This window comes from Pezoporus occidentalis, unplaced genomic scaffold (genome assembly GCF_034315485.1).
Source record: "Pezoporus occidentalis ecotype Australia unplaced genomic scaffold, CSIRO_AGI_Poc_V1 ctg37, whole genome shotgun sequence".
In the NCBI taxonomy this organism is placed as follows: domain Eukaryota; kingdom Metazoa; phylum Chordata; class Aves; order Psittaciformes; family Psittacidae; genus Pezoporus; species Pezoporus occidentalis.
This window is the reverse complement of record NW_026915691.1, coordinates 1,686,126-1,714,109: the sequence shown is the minus strand read 5'-3', so window position 1 is coordinate 1,714,109 and position 27,984 is coordinate 1,686,126. Positions and strand designations below refer to the sequence as shown.

Here is a 27,984-nt window from a genome sequence, read left to right as displayed (position 1 = left end):
CTGCATGTAGCTTAGGCAGGTAGACTTGCATACTTAAGATTGATCCATCTTTGTCCTTCAAGTGTTTTGTTCATTCTGAAGTCCTTTGTAAGGTTTGAAGCGGCACCATCTTGTACCTACTATCATAAAATCATGGAATGGTTTGTGGTGGAAGGGTCCTTAAAGCTCATCCAGTTCCAACCCCTGCCATGGGCAGCGACACCTTCCACTGCAGCAGCTTGCTCCAAGCCCCTGTGTCCAACCTGGCCTTGAACACTGCCAGGGATGGGGCAGCCACAGCTTCTCTGGGCACCCTGTGCCAGCGCCTCAGCACCCTCACAGGGAAGAGCTTCTGCCTAAGAGCTCAGCTCAGTCTCCCCTCTGGCAGGTTAAAGCCATTCCCCCTTGGCCTAGCAGTTGCTTCAAGTGAATGAACTCAGGAAGGGACAAATCAGCTGCATTGCCTGGAGAGCTCAGAAAACCTGACCCTGTTCCAGACTGTTCCACTGGAGACAGAAAAGTGAACTGGGGAGTCAGGAGTAGAGGGAGCTTGGAAAGGGTCAGCCAGGTCTCTGCCTCTCCATCCAGTACCCAGCTTCTCCATGTTCTTCTCTACACACACATGGGTTTCAAGTAGCAAAGGGATTTTGCCTTCACTTCTCTCTACTCTGCCTTTGGCTTCAGTTCTGTGCTTAAGGGACCTTCTGAACCCAAGATGTTGCAGCCTACACTTCAAACCTCAATGTGTAGCATGATCAGTTTGGTTATTTGCCATAGTGATGAGCACAGTCAGTGTACTCAGTGCTCAATGTGTTTGGGCTCTTTCTTCATGAGTATTAGTAACTACTGAATATGAACAGCCCAATTACTGATCAGGAGCTGTCATTTCAGGTGTCTCAGGTCACTGTGTTCCTGTTTTGACATCAACCATACCTGTGCCATGTCTGAAGTGATGCCTTTTCCTTTCATTCAGCACGATTTTGTCCGCCGGGACCGACCACCGCGGGTGCTCATAGACCTCATCCAAAGGACAAAAGATGCAGTGCGTGAACTGGACAACCTCCAGTACCGGAAAATGAAGAAGATCCTTTTCCAGGAGACCCGGAATGGGCCCCTGACGGAGTCTCAGGAAGAGGAGGAGGTACTCTGAGTTTGTTCCCCCATTTGCACTGTTAGAAGTAATTTCCAGGCAAGTGAGATTTTCCTTAATGGGGCAGAACAAGCACAGCCTAGGAGAGGATGTAATCCTTGTTGTGTTGGAGTATCACCTGGATTGGCAAAGAGACAGCATAACCTGAGTTAGTAGCCCTTTTACTCACTGTTAGCTGTACATTTAATGGCAGCTTTGAAATTCTGGATGTTTTTCAAGTGGTGGCCTTTCTTCTGAAAGCTTTAAGGAAGGAACTCATCTGGAGGGGGAAGAAAGTGTCTCCCAGCCTGTGTGAAGGAGGGTCTGTGACAGCCCGGGCTTTCCTCGCTCATAAGCACAGGCAAGGGCGCTTGGTGAATATTTTTTCACTTGCCATAACTTTACTATAAGGTGATTGGTCTCTCAGGAGCTGAAAAGCAAATCACCAAAATAGTAAGACTTCTTTTTTTAAGTTCTTTAATGTTAAAGAAAAAGGTTAAAGACATAAAATTTAGCTTCAGTTTAAATCTTGTAATAACCAACCCACTTAATCAGTGTGTGATAACTGACACTAACTGTGGCTTAGAGAAGGAAACCAGTCATTTTACAGTGTCACTTCATGCAGGCACATTGGATAAATAAATCTCTGCCTGCTTCTCCACAGACAGAATTGACAGGCAAATTGATGCTTGTATTTCTTTTTGCTCGATATGGCCAGATAATATACAGTGAGATGTCCAAGCTCAGCATATATACAGGGACTTGGTTTTGAGGTTTGTGTATGGCAGTTGTTCCTTTAAACTAGAGCTCTGGTTTAAGAAATGGGTGAGCCTGGGTGTCAGATGCAGAAGGAGGGGACTGACACTCAGCACTGTCCTTCACTTTGGAGGAGATGCCCAGAAGGAGTAAGAACAGCAACCACTGTGATTAAAGCTACAAAGGGCTTCTGTTCTAACCCTCCAGATAGCCAACTTCTAAACCTTAAGCTCAGTTGTGGGATGGGAGGATAGGCAGAGTCCTGCACTGAAACCTTCAAGCTTTCTCTACCCATGTGTGAAAAGCTGTGGGGGGGTGACAGGGTATGAAATCACAAGGCTGTTGATCCAAGCTCAACAATGAAGTGGGATACATGTGGTAGTAGTTGACTTCAAGATGTATTTTCTTCTGTTCTTCCTGTCCCTGCTCCTCAAATAAGGGGGGGAGGAAAGATATTGTATCTCCAGGAATTAACACTAATGAAGCTCACACTACTCTGCATGTGCACAGCATGCTCTGCACTGTTGTTTTTTTTTGTGTAGCCTGAAAGGAAGTTGTATTGCTCATGTTTATCACTAACTTGGCAGTGAAAATGAAACATAGCACATGCTTACATGCTTCAGTTACTACTGAATGGGTTAACAGAAGCTGCTGAGCTGCAAATGCGACAAAACAGTGCCTTGTTCTGCTTCGGGCTTTCTAAGGTGGGAAAGGAGCATTACAAATCTGTAACACTTAAAATATGACTAATGCTTTCCTCAGAGCTCTTGCAAGAAACTTAAGGTCATTTGGAAAGGATTCAAGTCAGGAAGACGGTGTTAAGGTCGGACATGCGATCTCATCCCTGTCCTTTGTGCATATACACTCACCAATTACAGAGCCGTATCCACATCTTGGATGCTTGGTTATTTCTTCTGCAACTGCATATAAGCATCCTGGAAATACTTTAATTCTCATGTGGCCACGTTCTGTATAAAACAGTGCTCTTGGATTTGAAGTACTGCCACACAGGCTCTGATGATCTGCTGATTGCTTCAAAAATAATCCCACAATCAAATTCAGATCTGTCAGTTGGAGCTTTCTGTCAGTGCCCAGCAAAATGAGTTCCCTGTTAAGTGATTTGTAATGTGATTCTCCCCAAGATCACTCTGGAGGCCAGGACAGTCTGGGTGCAGTAGCAGGCCATTCATTTTGGTGAATTGGAGATATTTTGGGCCTGCAGGATGCTGAAGGATGGGTTGACTTCTTGGTCCTCACTGTGAATTCCTTGCAGGCCTCTTCAGTGCCACTAGTTAATCACAGAACTCCATAAATTCTCCTAAATCAGGCCAGATTAAGCACATACTCTGGGATTACTGTGCCTGTATGAGTATGCAACAAGAAAAAAAGCTGCTGACTTCTGATGTTTGCCTGTAGAATCAAAGCTATATATATTTACAACAGTTTCAATGCAGGCTCTTTTGAGTCAGCTGCTTAAAGGTGGATGAAGAATTTATCTTGGCTGAAAACACAAGGCTAAAGGTGTTTTTAGCGTGACAAAATGTAATTGCTGACTGCTTGGGACGTGGAGGTTGAAACCTCTATGCCTGTTAAGCACCATGTGCTATTTATCAAGTAAGAAACCAGATGGATTCATTGTCTTCTGTGTTTTCTGATGCACAAGATGTGTTGTAGCTTATCCTGACTTGGAATATTGTTTTAATACAAACTTAAATCACTCCTTTTAATTATGAGACTCCTTCCACCAGCCATCCAGTGTTCCTGGATCTCTCCTCTTCAAGCCAAAAGCCATGCCCAGACTTACTGATACATGGAAAGAACTGGCTTGAAGCCTGATGCAGTAAGATTACTGGGGAAAAGGCAAAAGCTAACTGCCCCACATGGAGTGTTTCATAACCCAAGCAGCACTGGGAAATGTAGTTGCCAAAATAATGAGCAAAGAACTTGTAACTCTGCAGAGCCACCTCTAAAAGAAACTCTGGCACGTGCTGGGCAGGTGATCTCCTGCAGTGTTTGTAACTGATGCCCTTGTTTCATAGGACAGTGAGCATGGATCAAACCTGAGTAGGAAGATGGACAGTCTGGGCAGCAACCATTCCATCCCAAGTATGTCTGTGAGCACAGGCAGTCAGAGCAGCAGTGTGAGCAGCATGCAGGAGGTCCTGGATGAGAGCAGCCCCGAACTGGTCATGATGCATAGTGATGAGAGCACAATTAATTCCACTTCCTCCGTTGTTCATAAGAAGGTATGTTCTCTGGTGCTCTCTGTAGCTTCCTGCAGTCCCTGCTATGGCTTGTGTTGGCTCGCCTGCATAGGGCCCAGGCATCAGTGTGTTGTGGTCTTGTGCTGAGCCATCTGTTGGGAGCAGGAGCTGGTGTTGGGCTTGCCAGAATCAAGTTCTGTGGTTGTTTTTTTTTCCTGTTTAAAAGCAGAACTGCATTTAAATAACCTCTGAAAGTAAAACAGAGGTCACTAATGAAAGGTAGTGCTCTCAGCGTGTAGGCAGGGGTCACACAGACTTACTGCATGCCTCCTTACCCAGCCCTGCATGTGCACTACTTCACCTCTGCTTGTAACAACAGTCCTTGTTTCCTTGTGAATGATTGTACTGTATTATGTAGTATGGTGACAAGTGGTTGTAGCAGCTAACTGTTTACCAGTCACAATGTATGATTAAAATCTCCTTGCACTTGGATTCCCCTCATGAGAAGTGGAAGTGTGCAGAGCTTTGGACCCTTCCCACGAGGTATGTTTTGGTCAAGTTCCACTCAGTGCCTTTCTGCTACTTTGCTGCATGTTGTGATCTGTTGCCTTTCATTTCCTTAGTGCTAGATAGCAATCTGAAGTCGTCTAGTTGTAAATTGGCATCTAATCTAAGGTCATTGGACTAAAATAGTTTTGGCTTGGCCTTAGTGGTGTCGTTTGCTAGCGGGCAGTAAAATGCAAGTCGTTTGTGTGATTGCATATGCAAAGAGCTTCAGAGTGTACATGTGCTTTTTGCCAGAGGAATTAAAACATTCCAGCAGCAGGAAAAGTATGAATTTCTCATTTGTAAGGTTACAGCGAAGCCTGGCTTTAACTAACAAGATATTTGTAAGCAATTTTTCCTCCTGAAACAGCGTTTGTGTAATTGAATATTGAAATGCTTATAGAAGGGATTACCTTTTTTACCAAAAGCTTCCCTTTCATATTTAAAGATACTGGCAGATCAGCTGCATAGTTCTCAGGGCTTTACATCTTCCTGAAATCCACCTGTAATAGCATTTTCAGAGAGGACTTTATTTCCACCTTTCTGAAGAAAACAGTGTTGAGTCCAAAGTGCCAACCCAACACCATCATAGAATCATAGAATAGTTAGAGTTGGAAAGGACCTTAAGATCATCCAGTTCTAGCCCTGCCATGGGCAGGGACACCTCACACTAAACTATATCACCCAAGGCCTTGTCCAACCTGGCCTTGAACACTGCCAGGGATGGAGCATTCACAACCTCCCTGGGCAACCCATTCCAGTGCCTCAGCACCCTAACAGGAAAGAATTTCCTCCTTATATCCAATCTAAACTTCCCCTGTTTCAGTTTGAACCCTTATCCCATCACTACAGTCTCTAATGAAGAGTCCCTCTCCAGCATCCCTATAGGCCCCCTTCAGATACTGGAAGCTGCTCTGAGGTCTCCACACAGCCTTCTCCTCTCCAGGCAGGACAGCCCCAGCTTTCTCAGCCTGTCTTCATATGGGAGGTGCTCCAGCCCCTGATCATCCTTAAATGAAGAGCAGTGGAACTGATTTGATGTTCTGGGTGATGGTAGCTGGAGCTCCTTCTCATTCTGTGTAGGCTTCAGAAACCCACATTAACTTTGATTTTACGTTGTTAAGTAGTCATATGCATTAAAATAGAAGCTTGAGGGACTGATTTACACAGGAGTCATACATTGTGCTGTTACTGGGTGCTCAGGATAGCTCTGATCAGTGTCATGACAGTTGATGAAAACAAAATGTGAGCCACTCCCATCAGGCATGAATTGTATTTGGGAAAGAAGTAGAGTTCCTGCTTGGTTTAAGGATAGTGTTTTGTTCCATAGTGGTTGTATGACACTTCTAAAGTACAAATACAGGGAGATTTCTGAGGCTACAAACTCAGGCCTCTTCAGCTTCTGCGTAACTGCTGTTTTCTTGAGATTAAGATGTTCAGTTGAGGAGAATGCATCAACATGTCACCACATGGAAGCTTCTGTCAGCTGCTGAAAAAAAATAGGGTCTCCTGCACACTCCAAACCGAAGTATTGTAAAAGAAATCACCTGTAGATCTCTTAACACAGGTTTCTTAGGGTAATCTGGGAGCACAAACCCCAGTTCTGCACTGATGGCCTTTACAAAACAGTTACCAACTGGCTGTGCTTACCAGTTCCTGCAGTGGAGCAGGTACCTTCTCAATTGGCAAATGTTACCTTCCAGCGTGTGGATGTGTAAGGCAAATTTGGACTATGAGTAGCATGATATATTCCAGTCTGTAAACGTGTTGCTTTAATTTAGTGTGCGCTTTCTGTATTTTATTTTATTCTCTCTTACTTTGGGGACTGCCATTTTAAATGGAAAATTGCTTCGTGTATATATTAACACACATGACAGGCCCAAAATGGGAGCAGGACGCTTGAGGGGGTTTAAATACACATACATCCCACCCTGGTTTTAAGGTGAAGTTTCTTATCCTGAAGACATATCACTTTGTGCTTGGTTTAACTGTGGTGGAGCTGCTCCACACAACTTGGTTTTGTTCTAGCAGGTGAGGAGTAGGAAGATTGGTAGCACTCTGGAGCCTAATCCCAAACCAACTGGAAAGAACCTGAGGTTCAGCTTTAACTTAAGCTTTTGATTTGTATTTAATCAGCCTTTAAAGGCTAAAAGGAAAATACTGATTCACACACTTAGTCAACTGTTTGCATTATGTGGGCGTATTGGTGATGATGCTTTGATTTTTGCCTGATGGAGAATAGCATTTGTGATAAATCCTCCATGAAAAGCAGGTACAGTCTCACCCCTTCCACAATACAAAGGCTTTGGGGCAGCAGTAATGCTCTATGTTTCCAAACTTGTACTTAGAATAAAGGTGATGCCTGCCTATCAGCTGAGTAGAACTTGTAGATAGGAAGAAAAATCACTGCACAGAAAGAAAATACTCATAAGGCATAAGTGAATGTGTAGCTTTTTGTATAACCTAGTTTATAGCTATGTCCTAAACTCCTGGGAGGAAGAGAATTGCTATAATGTCTGCTGCTGTGGCATGAAGCCTGCATCTTCCCTTTCTGGAATCCCAGTCCATCCTTAGGATGTTTCTTCAGGAGGATGCCTTAATCACCAGCAAGTTCTTTGCAGGAAGTTCAGGTGCCCAGCTTGGATGAGCTGTCCTCCTATCCTGCTCAGAACTTTTCCTTGCCCCTTTGCAGGTTTCACATTGGTGACCTCCTCCATGTAAGTCCCAATATGATCAGTGTAAGAGCTCTGGTTTTCTAACATTTGTCTTCTGAAGACAGTTAACCGTGCTCCTCCATCCAGGGATCATCTTTCCTATGGACGGACATTCTCATGTCCATCTCCTGTTGAGAGCTAATTCAGCTGTTCAGCTACACAGGTTGAGAACTGAAGAGTAGATTGAAGACTAGATGACAGCTCTAATGCAAACCCAATTGTATCAGAGAGCAAAAAAAGCAAAGACAAAACAGGGCAGGGACTTAACCTCCAAATACACTGTGCTTCAAAGACACATAACCCAGCTTTAAAAACTAGATAGGTATCAGTTAATTCCTCTTAAAGTAAGGATGGAGATTTTGGCTCCCTAAGAGTATAGGCATCAGTTGATGCGTCACAGGTAGTTTGCCATCTGCTTTGTTCAACTGCAGGTACATGTCAGTGGGTGTACAGGTGGCTTCCCAGAACTCCTGTTTCGTTGTCCTAAATGAATATGCCAAGTGGTAAGATTGAGAATGCTCCTCCATTGTGTCCTTTTATTTCTATACAACTTTATACTAGTAAAAAGGTCGTTCTCCTTTAAACAGAAAGCCACTGTGGTATGGCTTTGTTCAAGTGCAATACAGACTTCTTGTAGTTAATTCGGCCTTAAAATGATCACTACTTAAGAGGATGAAATTTGGGCAATAAAAATGTCAGGGAATCATAGAACAGTTAGAGTTTGAAAGGACCTTAAGATCATCAAGTTCCAACTCCCCTGTCATAGGCAGGGACACCTCACACTAAACCATTTCACCCAAGGCTTTGTCCAACCTGGCCTTGAACACTGCCAGGGATGGAGCATTCACAACCTCCCTGGGCAGCCCATTCCAGTGCCTCACCACCCTCACAGGAAAGAATTTCCTCCTTATATCCAATCTAAACTTCCCCTGTTTAAGTTTGAACCCATTACCCCTTGTCCTATCACTACAGTCCCTAATGAAGAGTCCCTCCCCAGCATCCCTATAGGCCCCCTTCAGATACTGGAAGGCTGCTATGAGGTCTCCACGCAGCTTCTCTTCTCCAGGCTGAACAGCCCCAACTTTCTCAGCCTGTCTTCATACAGGAGGTGCTCCAGTCCCTGATCATCCTTGTGGCCTCCTCTGGACTTGTTCCAACAGTTCCATGTCCTTTTTATGTTGAGGACACCAGAACTGCACACAGTATTCCAGGTGGGGTCTCACAGTAGCAGAGCAGAGGGGCAGGATCACCTCCTTCAACCTGCTGGTCACGCTTCTGTTGATGTCAGGGAATCCTCTGATTAAAATCTAGTTTCGAACAAAAAGATGGAAAGAGGATTTTCATAGAATGGTTTGGGTTGGAAAGGACCTTAAGATCATCCAGTTCCAGCCCCCTGCCATGGGCAGGGACACCTCACACTAGCCCATATCACACAAGGCTCTGTCCAGCCTCGCCCTCAACACTGCCAGGGATTACAGTTGATCATCACAAATTCTTGCCCAGTGCCTGTCATACAAACATCCTTCTGTAATCACTGTTGGATGCTGAGTGACTTTGCAAACCCACTGAATTAACCTGCACGTGTCACCTATCACTGCTGTAGGTAACGTGCAGCACTTGCGCTGAGTTGGAGAGGACTCTGGCTCAGCAGCTCTGCACAAGTTACAGCTGAGGCAAAGCTGAGGGTGTTTTCCTCCATACCAACGCTTGTGATTCATACATGCAAAAGATGTTGTTTTTATGAGATGTAAAGGAGATTTAGGTAATGACGGGGTGAGTTTTGGCTCATGTGTGCCAGCAGTGATGATCCCTCACCGACCTTCTGGAATGATGTCAAGCAGGTTGGTGACATGAAGCCTTTTCTTGAAAGACTCCCAAATACTTAGACCTCTCTGTAGATTATCCAGGCATTTAGTGCCATGTGTTAAAGTGAGCAATAGCGCACTGTTGTTTCCCTTGCTCTTTAAATGCTTAGAAGGAAGGGCTTTGCTGCAATTCCATTAAAGTCCTTACTATGGCTCAGAAATTGCCTTTCCTGTTTGTCTAGGAGGCTGGCAACCCTTTCCTGTTAGGGAATCCTCTTGTGTAAACAGTGTTTGTGATGGTTTTTCTTTGGTGTGCATAACAGAAACTGCAGTGTGCAAATGAATGTTGCCTTTGAGGTGGAAGTTGAGATGTTTCAGCTTCGGGATAGTCCAGGGTGGTCGGAGTTTGAGGTTGAGGTCTCTTAATCAGCTGCTGAAGATGATGGGACTCCTTCCTCTGCTTTGTTAACTTGTGTTTGATGCTCTGTCAGTGCAAGGAGTTGCTGCAGCCACATGACGCTGTAATGTACTGGAAAAAAATGTAAATATCAAATGCAGTTTATAGATCTGTCTGCCTGGTTTTGCTGTGATGAAAGAGCCAAAATCCTCATTGATTTTCCCATAGGAAAACAAACAACTCCTATCTACCTACTGAGATGGTTTCTGGTTGCTTCCATAGCTTGCTTGTTGCAGTTGTCCTCTGAGCAGGTACTGTATTCACCTAGGAGGTTTTGTTGAAGCAATGTGTTTGTGTGGGGTGGTTTCCCCCCTAAAATGCCTTGGAACAAGCTACATCATGCTCTGAAACCAAACCCCCAAATTCCCTGCTCAGTGTAATTGTTGAGTGTGATCAGGAAGGAGTCTGGTCAGAATATCTTGAACATAAAATGAAAGTGCTGTTGGCAACATGCTGTTAGCGTTGCTCTTACAAATGCACAGCAGTGGTGCTGAGCAGATCTTCCTCAAGTGCTGTGCTGAGGGCAGGACCTGGTGAAGCCTTTTTTCACTGAGGAGGATGGAAAGATGTGGGGTAGAACTGGCATGGGACTCCAGGGAGGAAAGTCCAGGTTCTTACTCTGTAGACTGACAATGGGGCAAGACTCATGGGTTTGAGCATCTTCCATGTGCGTTGGAAGATGCTCCAACAATGCACCAGCAGTAGCCATTTAAATAGCTAGGTGGCAGCTTTTATATCCAGCTTTTAGATATGCAGGGATTAACTGCCACAGGAACAGGTTTTAGTTATTTGTTTATTTTAGCTTCTTAATCCACAATCCATGCAGGGGCACATGGCGGGGTTTAACTGGTTTTGAGTGATTTGCTCTTTAGCATCACTTCAGTAACTGGAAGCTCCCCCAGTGCTCTGATCAGTGCCTAAAGGGACCTGTGAGAACCCTGGAGAGAGGCTTTGGACAAGGGCCTGTATGGGCAGGCCAAGGGGAATGGCTTTAACTTGCAGAGGGTAGACTGAGCTGAGCTCTTAGGCAGAAGCTCTTCCCTGTGAGGGTGCTGAGGCGCTGGCACAGGGTGCCCAGAGAAGCTGTGGCTGCCCCATCCCTGGCAGTGTTCAAGGCCAGGTTGGACACAGGGGCTTGGAGCAAGCTGCTCTAGTGGAAGGTGTCCCTGCCCGTGGCAGGGGTTGGAACTGGAGGAGCTTTAAGGTCCTTTCCATCACAAACCAGCCTGTGGGTGTTTAAATGTGTGTGTCCAGGTGAGAAGCAGCTGGAAATTGAGGACAGGACAGAGGGAAGCAGGGGCCTGTACAGTGGGAAAGGAGCATCAGTGTGACAGCAGTGTCATGGTAGGGATGCTCCTCCATATCAGCTGGTTTCTCACCATAGGGATTTCTGACTTTACTGGTGTATGCACTGGCATGGCAGGTTGGCAAAGCTGCTTCTACTCACCTTCAAACCCTCAGTGCACAGAGGCCACGAGGGTTGGCGACTCTTTGCCTTCAGACATAGGCACTTGCAGCCTTGATTGTGCACCTCTGAGAGCTGGAATCTTGATTTCAAGTCAGGGAGGATCTGTTTTTTGTTGCGTTGCTTTAGAAGCTTGAGGATGGGAATCACGCAGCTGCCCGTGGCAGATGTGCCACCACTGGTGCTGCCCCATGGAGCCCACGCCGCTGGGCTGGTTGCAGGTGTCCAAAGGCTGCTCCATCCTCAGGGTGTAACCTGTGGATGCGCTGCCTGTTGGCAGTCACCGTTTGAAGCAGGAAGCTGGTGGTGGTGGTTTTCAGTGCCCTTTGTGGTCAGGGTCTCTCCTTTCTGTGCCTGATGAGAGCTTTGTTCCATTGCAGAGCTGGTTTGGCAGATGCAGAGCCGCTCCTCGCGCTGCTGTGCAGCGAGCAGGAGGCAGGTTGTACCGGGAACCGTTCCTGCTAAAACCTGGGAGCTGTTGCTTTAAAAGGGGGGAAAAGAATTAAATCCTTTGTGGGCTGTGGAGAGAAAGTGCTAGAACTGTGCAGGATCATGACTGGAAAGCAGGATCCCTGAGTGGTCACGGAGGCTTTCCTGGTGCTCTCCAGCCTGCCATGCTTTTAGCCAGAATGCTCGTCCTCCACAGCAGATAGCAAACGAGAGACAAAGAAACCCTATTGGGGACGAAGCACTCGGCAAAGGGAATGAGGCAGAGTGTTGCTCTGGTGTTAAAAGGGAACAGCACCTTCTTTGCTAGACATGGGAATCACGTTTGTGCTGGGATCGCTGGGTTGCAGTGCTTGAACCCGACCTCTCCGAGGAGTCCGACCGCTCTGCATCGCTTCCCGCTCCTCCATCCTTTGGGGCTCTGCACCTATGTAACCCTGGAGGGTTAGAGCAGAGCCAGAGCCCCACGCCAGCCCCAGCGAGGGACTCGGAAGCCTCCCGATCAGCTGACGTGCCGAGCCTGCAATGTGTTGCTTATTCATTTCGTACGGTGGGAGCTGCCGGGGCTAGCAGAGAGCTGAACTATGCCTCTCCAACCGCCGCGCTTGTGCAGACAGAGGGGTGAGAGCGAGGCAGCCGCCGCGGGAAGAGCACAGCCGGACTTTCTCCTTGTTTTTATCCATTTCTGCAGGATCATGTATTTATAAGGGATGAGGTGGGCCACAGGGATCGCAGGCCTGAGGTGCGGCCTACCCAGTCAGTGCAGAATCAGGCCCTCCACTACCGGAACCGAGAGCGCTTTGCCACAATCAAATCAGCATCTTTGGTAAGCAGCCACCGCACCCCACCTCCCCTCGTCCCCTCTGCCGCTGCAAACGGGTCAGCGATTCCCTGGCTTTCCTCTCCTAATATGTGCTCTTTCCCTGTTGTTGGCATAGCAACGAGATATTGCACTGAAAGATGCTTTAGCTCTGTGTGTGTGTGAGATGTAAAATGCGATCTCTGTCTCATTTCCCTGTGTGTTTCCAATACGCGCGAGAGAAGCCACCTTCCAGGGTGAAGTTGATATCCCCCATCCTCCACACCCCTTCCCACTTGTCCCTTTTTGTTCATGTGCTTATCTGCATGTGCATAAAGTGTGTCTCTGTGCTCGTGTGGAATCTGCTTCAGTGCCGTGGGGATGCAGATGCCGGTGGGGTTTGAAACAATGAGCTTGCTGCTGCCGCCGCCGCCTGGGTTTTCATTCATTCATTGCTTTCCAGCAGCTCTGGCTGCATTTCTGAGCCGGATCCCTCGGAAGGATCCCTGGGTTGGGATGAGGGAGCGGGGCTGTGGGCTTACAAAGAGGGAGGAGGGGGATGGGGTGAATCCATCAGGATTTGTACTATTGCAAATGTGATTGCTGTGGATGCCTTTGTAGTAGGGAAAGGGGTGTGTGCCGGAAGAGTTAGTTGCCGTGCCGCCTCCCCCTCGGCACGGGCTGCAGTGGGCAGCAGCCTTTCGGCAGCTAAAGGAGTGGAAAATGGGGTTTTAAAGCCAAAAGAGATGTCACGGTCCATAGTTGAGGGTGCTGGGATTAGAGGTCAGATGGACGGGGAGCGGCAGAAAGTACCCACGGCTCGGCCATGGCACTTGCTCAGTGCTATGACATCATCCCAGACCAACCCCGAAACTCCACCAGCAAGCCCTCCCCTTCTTGTCTCACCCTGCCTCGGCGCTGGGGTGTTTCCTCCTCTACCACCATTTCTCCAGCCCCCAAAGCGCTTCCCATTCCTCCATGCACCAGGCACGGTGTGTGCGTGGCTGCGAGCGCAAGGGGAAAAGGCAGCAGCAGTGCCAGGAGCCCAGATTTCCCCTGTGTGGTTTTGCTGCTGATGCTGTGGCATTCGGGGGTCTGGGCAGAGGCTTCCATTTGAGTCCCATCTTTTATTGCAGGTGTACCCCGAGTGCTCCTCGGGCTGCTGTCCTCTGCTCCCCCTTCCCTCCCCAGCTTCAAGAGTGACCTAGAAACGTGTGCATTAGAGGGCTTGGTGCAGCAGACCTGACACAGGCAGGATCCCTGGGCTCTTGGAGACCCTCTGCCTTGTGTGTGTGTTTGTGTGCATGCACCCAGTGCAGTGCCCACACTGCTGCCTGCACTGAGCAAAGAAGTGTCAGATCCAGTTAGGTTGACTGGAGGGAAGAAATGATGAATGACTCAAGTGTTGTACTCCAAATAGATACACAATGAGATGGATAAGTAGATATGCACGTTGAATGTATTCATGTTCTCTTATTCCATGTGGAAAGCTGCTGCACCTTCTTCCCTGCCTTCAGCAGCAGAGTCCATAGCTCCTGTTTTCCTTGAACATGTCTGCTTGGGTGGCTTGAAGGGGTTGCATGGCAAAGGCCCCCAGGGAGCTGATGGGAGGTGTTGCTATGAAGGTACGGACTGTGAGGTCTTCCCGCACCTCTGAGCTCTGGGGAAGGCAGCTGATGTCCCAAGGTCACTCCTGAATCCCATGGCAGCCTCCTGTGGGGCTGGGACTGGGATTGAATTCCCTCCACACTTGGATTTGCTACATCTCTTTGGCTCAGTGAGCCACTACTGCTAAAGAGAGCACTAATACAGGGTGGGGAGGATGGTTGGCTTCCTGGAGAACTTCTCTTCTTTGGGGTTTCTGTGGAACACACTCTGATACAGAGCGTGTCTGGGATCGTGCTGGGAGGGCTTAGGGTGAGCAGTACATGAGCTTTGGGGGGAGAGGGGAATCCCACCCCTTAGCTCGCTGTGTCAGCCAGCAGGCCTCTGGAGAAGCACGTGGGGGTATGTGTCACATCAAAGCTCTGTTGTCCTCAGCCTGTGCTCACACATCCTCTTCCCAGTGCAGAGGGAAGTTCCACAGCACCACCTTGGTGTGCTCCAGGAGGTGTTACCACCTCCGTAGGCTCTGAGGTTGTGTGCTGGGGGAGAAGTTTTCCCTGTGTTCAGAACAGGAATGTTCCATTTGATTTCAGTGACCCTTGTGGTGGGCCTTCCCTTTACTAACTTTCCATTCCCACCTCTTTGTGTTCCAAAATGGAAATCTAGGGGGGGAAGCTGACTTGAAACCTATTGCCCAGGAGATGAACACCACCAGGGTCCATCCTGGGATTGAGTGCTGATGTGGCTGGCTCACACTTTACCACCATGCATTCAGTACTGGATGATGCTGGTGGGCTTCTCCCATGCCCGCCCCCTTAGCACCCATGGAGAGGTAAGGGCAGCCATGATACAGGGACCCAAATGCGTCTGGAATTTTTAGGTGAGACCAGGAATTCAGGCTTTGTTTACCTCTCTGTGTTAATTTACTCTTTCAGCAGCATCTTGGAAAGAGTAATCCTGTAGGAATGTGAGCTCCAGAGCCCACAGTGTTCAAAGCTAAGCAAACCAGCATGTCCTGGTGTTCCCAGTGTTGTTGCTGCTGACCATCAGTTGGTTCCTCAGCAACTGGGTGCTGCTTCCTGGCCACAGATAGGGTATGCAGCTGAGAACATCCAGTGATTTGTGTTGCAGAGAATCAGAAAGTGGGAGTTCTGGCCCCAAATTCAATAGTATGGAGTAATATTTGGGTGGAAAAGCTTGTGTTTGTGGGACTTGCTGAACACCACCCCTCAACATGAGAGCAGGGAAAAGCACTGAGGTTAGGGGCCGGGGCTGTGCATGTTGCTGTTCTTACTGGTGGAGTCCAGAGTCTTAAATCCTTGTTATTCCCCCTTAGATCAGGATGCTGCAGAGGGGGGAGAGGCTGCATTGCTGGAAGGATGCTCTCAGCTCCGAAGCTGAGTCTCTTTCCAAAACCAAGCTTGAGTAGTTTCTGTGAGTGCAGGGGTCACAGGAGAGCTCCATCAGAAGCTCTAAACTGCACATGTCCCAGTGATTTTTAAGTGTGATTCCGCTGCCCTGTTGCTCTGCAAAAGCATCATGTGAATAATAAGGGAACTGGACAGAATTCCTGATGAAATAATGAAATAAGGTGGGAATGTTCTTGTCTTTCAGTGATGCTTTGGGGTTACTCGGGTTAAAACCAATGATAATGGCAAAATGAGCACATGCAGCTAAGAAAGCTGAAGAAGCTTACCTCTGGTCTTCATTCAGGCAACAGTTTTAACAGCCACTCTTTTCTGGACCACCTTTCTCTGCTCTTTGTGCAGACCAGCGTCCCCTCCCCTCTTATTTCTCCTTGTTTTATGGCACTCCCGTGGCACTGGTGATCATCACTCCCTTGGAACAGTGGTGGAAAACCTGCAGCATGTTCCTGCTGTTGCAGGGGAAGTTGCTGTCTGAAATGGAGATCAGGTACCTGCTACATCTCCATGGTTTTTTGCAGACTCTCATCCACCCATTGTAAGCTAGAAACTAGAAATCTAAGCCTTGGAGCTTAAAGAGTTGTTGAGAAGGAAAGGTGCAGGTTCTTCTGCATGGTAAGACTGCACCTCTCGATGTCTTTAAGTGAAAGGTGTGTTGTAAATAAGTGCAGTTTCTGGTTGTCTTTCATGCTTTGACCCCTTCACTCCCCAGTACCTCCTCATGTGTTTCCTCAGTAGCTGCTTTGACAGTTCTCAAATGAAATGATCTCACAGTTGACATTTCATAGAAAGATCAGGTATGGGGGACTCTACCAAAGGCCTTGGCATCCTCTTTGACATCCACATGCCAGCAAGAGAGTTATGTGACCTCCTCCAGCACCCACAAAGCCACATGTCTAGGTCGGTGTGAGCAGGTCCCTGACGAGGTCTGACTCCATAACCAGGTACATCCACATGATGGCTGTGCTCTTGCACCCTCTCCTGCTGAAGCAGTGACACTTTATTCCAGATGGTTGAGTTTCTCCCAATGGACTCCTCTGGCTGCTGCCTTCATAGGGCTCTAAAGGTACTGAACTTGTTCTTTCTCATCTCAAAGTTCTTCTCCTGCTGTGAGAGGCTGCTGGAGGCGTCTCACTCCGTGCTCTGCTTCATCCAGCAAAGAGGAGCTCAGTGTTTCGTTTGGTTATGGAGAGGTGAGAGCAACCATCCTATAGGAAAGAGGTCAGTATCCTGGTTAAACAGTGTAGGGAAAGGAGCTCTGAGGAGCTGCTGGTTTGAAGAAGCTAAACTCAACTTCCTTACATAAAGCAAAACTCTGGGAGAGGTGGAAGGGAGGAAGTTTGGATTTCATGGCAAGTGAACTGCCTGTGGGAGTTGATTGGAAAAGACATCTCTCTTCTCAGCTCTGTGTGTGCCAAAGACAGAGAGGTAAGGAGCTGAGAAGACGTCATACCTCAATAAAACCCCTTCTGTTTGGTACAGATATTTTGGGTCTGCTGATAACCTGATGGATTATTGCATGCTGCAGATAGAGCTGCAGGGTTCTGCTTCAAAGCATCCCAACATTTTCCTGGTGATGTGGACAGCATATGTGCAGTGAGCAATTCCATTGTCGTCTTTCCTTTCCGTGATAACTGCTGGGATTATGTTTGTGAAAGACTTCATCAAGTTCCAAGTACCTTTGTCCAAGAACAAACTGGACCACTGGAACTTACCCACATGCTTTCTAACATGGTTGCTCCAGCTGTTCAGTCATTAGGGGCTTAATCTTTACCCCCATAGTTCTTCATGTGCTGCCATGCTCAGTCTCAAGTACTTCTCTGGCACTGAACTGCTCATATTCAGTCACTAAAGTTAATTTCTCCCAATTTCCTCCATGCCCTGAGATCATCATCTGGAGAACTTGTCCCAAGAGATGGAGCTCTGAACAGTCTTGGTCTTGATTGGAGATTATGGTGATAAATGAGGTCCATAGCTGAGCATGCTGAACGCAGACATTACATCTGCACCATGTCCACCGAGTCTCCTGTTCTCCTTCTCGCCTGTCTTTGGGAATGAAATGCTGCTTTTGGTTTTCCTTTGGCTTTTTCACGTCCCATCTTCTTCTGTGACTGGCAAGTTTTACCAGCCAGTGTTACACAGAGTAATTGCATCCTATTGCTGGAGATAAATATCCCAGACCGAGTGTGAAACCTTTCAAAGGTGGAATTCTTGTCATGGTAGGGATGAGCAAAACTGGAAGCGAGATACACATTTTGGAGCAGCCAAGGCCAGCAAGGGTAGAAGCTGAATGATGTAAACAAGAAGTGCACATTCTAACTCCCATCAGAGATGAGGCCAAAGGGGAGAATGGCAGAGTCACTGGTGGGTTCTTACGTTCAGTTTTTCATATGCTCTCGCTGTTTGCTTTGTTCTGCCAACGTCTTGGGATGGAGCGTGCCCTGCAGGAGGTCCCGTGGATCACAGAATGGCTGCAGACATGCACAGGAGGTCTCATCCTGCTGCATGGTGCTTACCACGTCTCCATGTCCCCGACCAAGGCAGTTCTCTCCAAGTCACGTCTCATTCAATATAGGAAAAGGCATTTGGAAGTGCTGGGGGTTTGCCTTGTCCTGGATGACTTCTCAGAGGAGCTGTCATTGGCCTGGAAGCTGCTGGCAAAGATCTTACTCTTGCTGAACTTGACTGAAATGTGTGAGTTCAGGACGGGTGTCACTGGTTGAGCTACAGCAATACACAGGGCTAATGCTGGGTGTGCGTGCTGCAGTCACTGCTACAACTGACTTACCATGGTATCTGTCTTAGATCTGTTTAATTACCTTGTCTCAAGCATTTGAAGGCTGCTGTCACCAGAGGTGTAGGTATGTATTTAACCCAGCTGCCTTCAAAACAGCATCCCAGCATTCCTTGTACAACGAGGATGTGATCAGTCCATGTTTGACTTTGCTGGTGTGGTGAACCCACCGTCATCCCTTCCTGGTGCTGGAGTCAGACGCAGCACTGGAGTCAGTCAGACGCAGCACTGGAGTCAGGCTTTGCAGTCAGATGTTCCCTTTGCTCTCTGGGGTTGTCTTTGGATGGAGCAGAGGGAGGACAGAGCCTGTCCAGTACCTTCATCCTTTCACCTCTTGTTTCTGTTCTGGACTCCGGCTACGGTCTTGGTTGGTAACCATTTACTGTGAATTGCTGTTAACCTGTTTCAAGGTGAAGGCTTTGGAAGGCTCTTCCTCACCTCTCTTCACACTGCTCCCAAGTGCTGGCAGTCATCTGAGCTGAGGCAGGAGGCAGCATCTCAGCATGCTGCCTGCCTTGGGTGAGCTTGGCTGTTGGAGCTCTTGATTGCTGCTGCCTATCAGACACTGGTGCTGAAGCACAGGGCTGCTGGTGAGTGTTGAACTTGAGGTCTGTGGGTCCATCCCATCCTGCATCTGGACCTCGAAGAGCTCTGACAAACAGCCTCCCAATGCCTGTGGTAGGTGCCAGTTCCTTCTCTGGGCTCTCATGGAAGGCTTTTGCAGGTCTGTTGGCTCATAAAGTTTCAGTGATCACCCTCAAAGGGCTGAGCTCTTCACTTCACACTTAAGTGTGAGAGGAGAGACCCCCACAGAGTCAGGGGCTGCAGCTCTGCACATGTTCTGTGGCTCCAGCTTTTGGCTCCCAGGACTCTCACGCAGGAGATCAGATCTTTATACATGAAGTTCCTGGCGCTGCATGAAAAAGAGAACCCCGTTTTGGCCCCTTTCCTTCTGGAGTGGGAGCATTCCCATTCAAACTCCTGACCATTCTTGGCACAACTTAACTGGATTTTTTTTGCCTTCCTTTCACAAGGCCACACTTGGGCATGGAAATGAACATGGAAACTTGTGAGTTTGGTTCAGCTGAGCAGGGTTTAAACCCTGCTTAAACCATCTGATCAGTCCTGTTCAGAGCACGCAGCTCCAGGACGGTGCTCCCATGTTAGGAATCTCCCTGTTCTGGTAGGGAATGAGCTCCGCTGCCATCTTCTTGGATTTTAAGAAGCCATTTTTTAGGAGGAGTGCAGGGGATGGGTATTGAGGGACTGACTTGGAACCGTGGGAGGGGTCTTGGAATGGATGCAGACTTTAAGTCCATGTCACCCTCAGGATGCCAGTCTGGGTCCACAGAAGGCTGTCCAGCAGCCACCTCTGTTTCCAGATCTCCTCTGGTGTCTCCAGCAGTGATCAGTAACCTGCTGCTTCCTTTAGTTGTGCCGTGGCACTGAAAACACACATGGAATCCATGGGGACAAGACAGGGGTAAAGATCAGGAGAGGGAAACTGCAGTGGCCTCATGGGTGATGTTGAACAGCAGCACCCTCTGACACCGGGAACAGCTGGTTCCTTGGGTCGGGTTTGCAGGTAGGCAGTGGACATGGAGCCCCCGTGTCCGTGAGGAAGGCCGTGTAGCACTTGTCCCCTTTTCCCACCGTCAGGTTACAAGACAGATCCATGAGCATGAGCAGGAGAACGAGTTGCGGGAACAGATGTCAGGATATAAGCGGATGCGGCGCCAGCACCAGAAGCAGCTGATCGCCCTGGAGAACAAGTTGAAGGCCGAGATGGACGAGCACCGCCTCAAGCTGCAGAAGGAGGTGGAGACCCATGCCAACAACTCGTCCATCGAGCTGGAGAAGCTGGCCAAGAAGCAAGTGGCTGTGATGGAGAAAGAGGTGAGGAGGCTCCTTAAGCGTACCTGAAGGCAGGGGGAGAGGGGTGAACCAGCGCTCTAAGAGAAGGCAGTGGGCGTACCGCTTAAAGCTCCCTGCATGGTCTCTGTGTGGAGCTGCCTTGGCCAGTTCCATGCAGGAGCTTCCCAGCTCCAAGCCTCGTGGCTCCATGGGCACTGACTGATGCTGCAGCCAAGCGATGGCTAAAAGAGGCTGACAGGCCCTGTGGAGGCCTTGGAGGGAGCTGCTGCCTCCTGGCTGAGGACAGGTCAAAGCTTGCTGCTGTTAGTGGGCCTGTTTAAAACTCATCGTGTGAATCCATATGGTAAAGCAGTGGGGTTTCACCCTCTGGGCTGGTTTTGGTGCAGAGAGGCAAGAAGCATGAGGGAACTCTTAAAGGCATGTGGGCATTATGGGGGTTTTGTGCAAGCGGCTTTCATGCGGCTGAATACTCGTGTGGCTTTGTCTAGCACAGTGCTGGGAGAATGGCAGCCCATAAAGCACCACAGAGCACTGATTTGGGCTGGATTCCTGACCTGCTTCCTCACCCTTTGTGGTTTGTTCCTCTTTTCCCCCCCCCCCCTCTCTGTGCCTTGCAGGCAAAGGCAGCTGCAGCAGATGAAAAGAAATTCCAGCAACAGATTTTGGCTCAGCAAAAGAAAGACCTGGCGACCTTTTTAGAAAGTCAGAAGAAACAATACAAGCTTTGCAAGGAGAAGATTAAAGAGGCAAGAAACTGTCATTTCCAGGGCTGATGGGGTGTGGAATGAACATAAAGCAGCTTTTCCTTCTGATAGACCTGGGCCAGCCCAGGGGTTTAAGGGACACTGTCAGGCTTGGAAGCAGATTTAGGTTCCTGAACCAGTCTGTGAGTGTGTGCTGGAGGTGCCTTCACACCCTGCTGTAGAGCAGGAGCTTTGGAACCAAGAGGAAATAGGACTTCACAGGATTCTTCCTCCCCTTTTTCCTCATCTGCTTTTGGGGGGTTGAGGCTTTTCTGCTCAAGCTGTAAGTGAAGAGCACCCATTCGGGTGCCATTTGTTTAATGGTCACTTACAGGAATCAGACAAAGTAGTAACTAAGTTTATAGCTTATCTGTCCAAAACTGCATCACTGAAGTCCCGCATCCCAGCACACACACAAATCACTTGCTGTTCAGAGCATAAAGGTAAGCAATTGAACAGCAAGGAGCCCCATTGGGTACCTGCTTCAATAGAGAACTGAGCATGAGTCCTGCTGAAATAAAGCTGAAGCCCAGCTGGGCTCCTGTGTAGAACAGGGGCAGAGAAGGGAGGGGAGCCCCTGGGGCTGACCCAGTCTCTTTCCTGGACAGCCAGAGGGTGCTGATGTTGTTTTGCTGCTGCCCCTGGGATGTTTAATGGGCACTTCCTCCTCCTCTTGCATTCGAACACAGCTCTGGAGGCAGCAGGGCTGGGCATGGCCAGGGATGAGTCTGGTTCTGGTGATGTAGTTGGGGTTTTAGTGTCCTTTCATGACCAGAGGAGAGGCAGTGAGCGAAGGTCTCAGTCCTGTGTCACTGATCCTGAGGGAAGTCTTCTTTTGCGGCAGGAAATGAATGAGGACCACAGCACGCCGAAGAAAGAGAAGCAGGAAAGGATATCCAAACACAAGGAGAACCTGCAGCACACACAGGCTGAAGAGGAGGCCCATCTTCTCAGCCAGCAGAGACTCTACTACGACAAAAACTGCCGTTTCTTCAAGAGAAAAACCATGATCAAGAGGCACGAGATGGAGCAGCAGAACATTCGGGAAGTAAGGCATTCCTCCCTCCCTTCCCCACGCACTGCGGCTAGGGGTCAGCTTCACGGCTGCAAAGCATGGGCATGAGGTTTTGGGGGGATCCTTCTGTCACAGCCCAGGGCACCCAGGTGCCACCCAGGGGGGAATGGCTGGAAAGGTACCATGGGAGGGAGTTGTGCTGGGTGGCTGAAGGGCACTAACGCAGGTGAAAGGTGTGCTGAACCAGTGACGGTGTTAAGGGTGCAGGAGGAAGTGTCAGAAATACCAGTTCAGTCCTGTGTGTCTGCATCTGTCACCCTCAGGTAACGAGATCTTCCTTTTCCACTGGGCTCTGCTCAAGTTGGTGCACAGAATGGGGATAGCTTTTAATGGGAAGCTGTTCACCATCCTGCTTGCATTCCCCCTTGCCTCAGTGGCTGCCTGCACTCAAAGCACACCTTGGAGAAGGAATTGTCACTTGTAGTGACACCACGATAGTGTCTCAGTTCTTCATTAATGTTAGCTTTGGATAAAGACTGTTCTAGTGAAGGCTGAGAATGAGTGAGTGTCACAAGCCTCTCATGATCGTATACTTGGTCTGCCACCATCCCATTTGCCTGCATACACCTAACACTGCCCTGCGTTTTACCTGCTTGGAGCTATCCCATCCTGACATCAGCTCAGACCCCCTGAAAATGAAGGACTCTGCAAAGTCAGACTCGGGCACCCTTATCGCAGTGTGTAAGCCCTGTGGCAGGGATGAGAACAGAATGCAGGTACCTGCCATGTGTTTTAACCAGGAAACACTCCCCTGAGCTCCTGCACTGAAGCCCTTCAAAGACCTGATGTTCACAGTGATCCAAGTGTTTTATTTCCTGGAAGTAACACCCCTACTGACCCGTTTCAGCTGGATCAGACACCTGAAGTAAATCACAGCATCCCAGACTGGTTTGGGTTGGAAGGGACCTTAAAGCCCATCCAGTTCCAACCCCTGCCACAGGCAGGGACACCTTCCACTGGAGCAGCTTGCTCCGAGCCCCTGTGTCCAGCCTGGCCTTGAACACTGCCAGGGATGGGGCAGCCACAGCTTCTCTGGGCACCCTGTGCCAGCGCCTCAGCACCCTCACAGGGAAGAGCTTCTGCCTAAGAGCTCATCTCAGTCTCCCCTCTGGCAGGTTAAAGCCATTCCCCTTGGCCTGTCCCTACAGGCCCTGATAAACCCCAGACCATTTTGAAAGCCTTTTTTTTCTTGCTATTTTAAGCAATCCCAGAGGTTCTTCCTGTGGAAAAGTGTTCTGAGGGCAGTGCCCCTCTCTGTTCCCACTGTGTGAGCTGACATGGTGTTCCCATGGGGATTGGCACACGAGAGGAAGCTGCCCTGCCTTAGGTGAAGGCATACAAGCCGTATCTCTCCCCATGGGCTGCCTGTCCCTTGTGCCTCTGTGTGAGCAGGGATCCATTCCAGCACACCAGCAGGTCTCATTTACGACCCAAGGTGTTGTTTTGCTTAAATGAAACGTGCAACATCCTCATAGCTGAGAACAGGGACAAGACCTGGCCCTGTCTCCTTCCCTGCCCTCCTCCCTAAACCTCTCACAGGCACAACAGCCACACGGGCTGAAGAGCCTGCTTGCAGGTGCTGTTGGTGTTGAGGGTTACAGCAGGATGACAACATGCAAGCAGCAACTGGGAGCAATTAGAGAAGAGATTCAGAGCAGCCCTGTGGGGAAGGACTTGGGGGTGCTGGTCGATGAGAAAATGAACATGAGCAGGCAGTGTGCACTCACAGCCCAGAAAGCAACCGTATCCTGGGCTGCATCCAAAGGAGCGTGACCAGCAGGTCGAAGGAGGTGATCCTGCCCCTCTGCTCTGCTCTTGTGAGACCTCACCTGGAGCATTGTGTGCAGTTCTGGTGTCCTCAACATAAAAAGGACATGGAACTGTTGGAACAAGTCCAGAGGAGGCCACGAGGATGATCAGGGGCTGGAGCACCTCCTGTATGAAGACAGGCTGAGAAAGTTGGGGCTGTTCAGCCTGGAGAAGAGAAGGCTGCGTGGAGACCTCATAGCAGCCTTCCAGTATCTGAAGGGGGCCTATAGGGATGCTGGAGAGGGACTCTTCATTAGGGACTGTAGTGATAGGACAAGGGGTAATGGGTTCAAACTTAAACAGGGGAAGCTTAGATTGGATATAAGGAGGAAATCCTTTCCTGTTAGGGTGCTGAGGCACTGGAATGGGTTGCCCAGGGAGGTTGTGAATGCTCCATCCCTGGCAGTGTTCAAGGCCAGGTTGGAGAGAGCCTTGGGTGCCATGGTTTAGTGTGAGGTGTCCCTGCCTATGGCAGGGGGGCTGGAACTGGATGATCTTAAGGTTCTTTCCAACCCTAACTATTGTATGATTCTAATTACACCTTTATTGGCTTGCACTCATTAGACTGAGCCAGCACGGGGCCTTCCCTGTGCTGGGCACTGTGTGTGTGCCAGGCCTGTCCTGTGTCACTCCATGAATACATGGTTTGTGAATACTTCCAGGGATGCTGAGTCCAGCACTGCCCTCATCCTTGGCTTGCAAGGAAGGGTTTCCTTCCCCCATGTGGTGAGCTGGGGCTCTTCACCTCTGCTTTGGCCATTCCAGTACTAGTGATAGGAGGGAAGCCTCATCTCGCAGTGCTTCCCAGGGGCTTGGGTGATTTACAGCAGGCAACCAGGACCCCCCCCAAACAAATACATCATGCCAGGATGTGTGTGTTAACAACTGCTGACCCCCAGCAGTCACAGAGGGCTCATGTGTGGTCCCAGTGCCACCTGCTGGAGACTCCCTGGGGCAGCCAGGAGCTGGTTACAGGGATGGATGGATGGATGGATGGGATGGATGCATGGGTGCATGGATGGATGGATGGATCATACAATCAACCAGGTTGGAAAAGCCCTTTAAGCTCATCCAGTCCACTCTTTACCCCAGCACTGCCAAAGCCACCCCTAACCCATGGCACTGAGGCCTCGTCTCCACGGGGTGTGAACACTTGCAGGGACAGTGACTGCAGCCCTGCCCTGGGCAGCCTGTTCCAATGCCTGAGCACCCTCTGGGGCAGGAATTGTTCCTCAGCTCCATCTAAACCTGCCCTGGGGCAGCTTGAGGCCGTTTCCTCTTGTCCTACCGCTTGGGATGGACAGACGGATGGATGGATGGATGGATGGATGCATGGGTGCATGGATGGATGGATGGATGGATGGTGGTCACTTCACCATTCCCATCGTGCTGCTGGGTTTGTTTCCCCATGGCACATGGAAGCCCTCGGTGTTGTCTATAGACACCAGCTCCACAAACCCTGCCACTGCTGAGCTCTCTCCCTGTGTCCCGCTCTGCGCAGGAGCTGAACAAGAAGCGGACGCAGAAGGAGATGGAGCACGCCATGCTGATCCGGCACGACGAGTCCACGCGCGAGCTGGAGTACCGGCAGCTGCACACGCTGCAGAAGCTGCGCATGGACCTCATCCGGCTGCAGCACCAGACTGAGCTCGAGAACCAGCTGGAATACAACAAGCGGCGGGAGCGGGAGCTGCACAGGAAGCATTTCATGGAGCTCCGGCAGCAACCAAAGAACCTGAAGGTGCCGGAAGCTTCCCTTCCTCCTCTGCCAGTCCCTGGGCCTGCTGCCTCCTGCCTGGCATCCCTCTCCTTTGCACAGGGCCTCGCTGGTGTGAGGAAGTTGTGAGCTGTTAGAGCAAAGAGCTCGCTGAGGGCTTTTAAGTGCTGTGTTGATTGAGGCTGCTGGGTAAAAATAGGCTCATCCCCAGCAGATGGTTCAGTGTTTGCTTCTGGTGAGCTGCGTTTTCCTCAGGCCCTGCTGCTATCAGCCTATAAACCTTGATAGGGAGTGGGGCTGGGGGATGCTTCCTGCTTTCAAAGGGAAGAGAGAGCATGGGTGTGCTGCGCGCTGTGCTCTGTCCCAGCCTGGCTCCAGGTGGATTAGAGCCGTCTGAGCTGCTTGTTGTGGGGATGTCTGTTCCTCCTGTGAACACCCCAAAGGCACACTGCTTCTGTCCACTTGTCTCCCCCTCACCGGCTGTCAGCTCCACACGCTGAGGTGGGGGGACAGCAAAACGGGAGGCTTTGGGGAAGGGAACACTTTTGGAGGGCAGGAGGCAGGGTGATGGGCTGGGACCCAACCCACCCATTGGGATGTCCGGGAACCTCTCCATTCCCAACTCTCTTCACACCATTCCTTCCTTGGCAGGCTATGGAAATGCAGATCAAAAAGCAGTTCCAGGACACATGCAAAGTGCAGACGAAGCAGTACAAAGCACTGAAGAATCACCAGCTGGAAGTAACTCCAAAGAGTGAGCACAAGACAATTCTGAAGAGTCTGAAGGACGAGCAGACGAGGAAGCTCGCCATCCTGGCCGAGCAGTACGAGCAGAGCATCAATGAGATGATGGCCTCACAGGCGGTAGGTGCAGCATCCTGGGCAAGGGAGGGGGGCTGACGGATGTGGGTACAGTCAATCCATCCATCCCTGCAGCACGTGGCGTGGTTGGGTTGGTAACAACTGCTTTATAGTGCACCAGGACACACTGTCCCCTTGTAACAAGCACCTCACAGAACACACATCCATTCCCAGCTGGGGATTTAGGATTGGGTCTGCTCTGAAGCTCCTGCCTCTGTGTGTGTGGTGGCTGCTGTTATGAAGCCCTTGCTGCCTTCCTCTGCTGGCACCAGCACCAGAGGCTCTGGTGCTGAGAAGGAAGGGGCACTCCGAGAAGGCAGAGCTGCGTGTCCCTGCTGTCGGAGCAGGGAAGTTACACGTGGAGATTCCAACGTTGTTTTCCCGACGCTCCCACAGCTGCGGCTGGATGAGGCCCAAGAAGCAGAATGCCAAGCCCTGAGACTGCAACTGCAGCAGGAGATGGAGCTGCTCAACGCGTATCAGAGCAAAATCAAGATGCAGACAGAAGCACAGCATGAAAGAGAGCTCCAGAAGCTGGAGCAGCGGGTGTCGCTGCGCAGGGCCCATCTCGAGCAGAAGGTAAGGTCCCGGGGTGCCTGGCTGTGGCCGTGGGGTCGGGGTGCTGGTGCTGTGCTAAGGGGCTGCCTCCTCTGCTTCCCGCAGATCGAGGAGGAGCTGGCAGCCCTGCAGAAGGAACGCAGCGAGAGGATCAAGTTTCTCTTGGAAAGGCAGGAGCGAGAGATTGAGACGTTTGACATGGAGAGCTTGCGGATGGGCTTTGGGAATTTGGTGACGTTAGAATATCCCAAGGAGGACTATAGATGAGATTAGATTGCTTTATGCCATTGAAAACACACACACACACACACAAAAAGACAACAAAAAAGAGGTAAAACCAAGTAAGGAGCAAACGTGCAAACCCAACATTCCCCATGTCACCGGGAGTGCTCTCTCTCTTTCTGTCTCTCTTCCTGACATCGTGTCGGACTTAGTGCCTGTATCTCCTTCCGCCACCGGGGCCCGTGTCCCAGCCCGGTGCAGGACAGCTCCTGGTGGTTCTTCTCCATAGTATGTCCCAGTATTGATGTCTCTGTGCAATGATTCAAAATGTGACAATTTTAATGGCAAAAAAAAAAGCAAAAAACCCACAAAAAAAAAAAAAGGCTATAACCCCCCCAACCCCCCCCCCAAGTGGATGTTTGTTGCTTTTGAGCAATCACTCATTTTACCACCGATCGATGAAAGTACCAAGCAAAAAAGCACCCAACTCGATTCTAATGGTAAGCTCCAAGCCCAGGGGGAGAGAGACAAATCCGCAGCCTTACCTGAACCAGCTGCTGCATAATTTAATTTTAGTCTTTATTTTTTTGGTATTTATTCATCAGGAATAATTAAATAATAAAAATTTTATTAAAGATTGAAAAAAAAAAACAAAAAAAAAAGATTTGATACATTTTACAGGACAAGGAAACCACACAAAACCTTAACTCCTGCTGTACATATCAGTGGTGACATTGAGACTCTGGGGACGGGGCGGGGAGGGGGCAGACGTGGTGATTTTTAGCAGCGCCGAGGAGGGGACGGGGCCTCGCTCCTCGGCATCAGCTCTTTGATTGTATCATAAATCCTTTTCTGCTGTCGCAGAGAATGGGAATTGACACTTCAAAAAAGGAGCCCACAGGATTCCCGGTAGCACAAATTGGGCTTTGTCAAATCGTGTATTTTGTGTATAGAAGGAAAAATTTAAGGAGAGCTTTTACTTATTTTCATATTGTATTTT

The 27,984-nt window shown here is 49.4% G+C and overlaps 1 protein-coding gene across 6 annotated transcripts in view; it reads left to right on the top strand.

Annotated features, from left to right (window-relative positions):
- Positions 1 to 27,646, top strand: part of TAOK3 (TAO kinase 3) — an 87,838-nt gene extending 60,192 nt beyond the window's left edge. For 5 of the 6 annotated variants that reach the window (XM_062631156.1, XM_062631155.1, XM_062631158.1 and 2 more), the window contains 10 exons: positions 953 to 1,120; positions 3,904 to 4,110; positions 12,194 to 12,328; positions 19,784 to 20,020; positions 20,617 to 20,745; positions 21,587 to 21,790; positions 25,128 to 25,367; positions 25,995 to 26,207; positions 26,601 to 26,783; positions 26,868 to 27,646. In XM_062631156.1, coding sequence (XP_062487140.1) covers positions 953 to 1,120; positions 3,904 to 4,110; positions 12,194 to 12,328; positions 19,784 to 20,020; positions 20,617 to 20,745; positions 21,587 to 21,790; positions 25,128 to 25,367; positions 25,995 to 26,207; positions 26,601 to 26,783; positions 26,868 to 27,029 — 1,878 coding nt within the window. In that variant the 3' untranslated portion in view covers positions 27,030 to 27,646. The remainder of the gene's footprint in view (positions 1 to 952; positions 1,121 to 3,903; positions 4,111 to 12,193; positions 12,329 to 19,783; positions 20,021 to 20,616; positions 20,746 to 21,586; positions 21,791 to 25,127; positions 25,368 to 25,994; positions 26,208 to 26,600; positions 26,784 to 26,867) is intronic. The other variant, XM_062631157.1, reaches the window with a different exon arrangement.
- Positions 27,647 to 27,984: the final 338 nt, after the last annotated feature.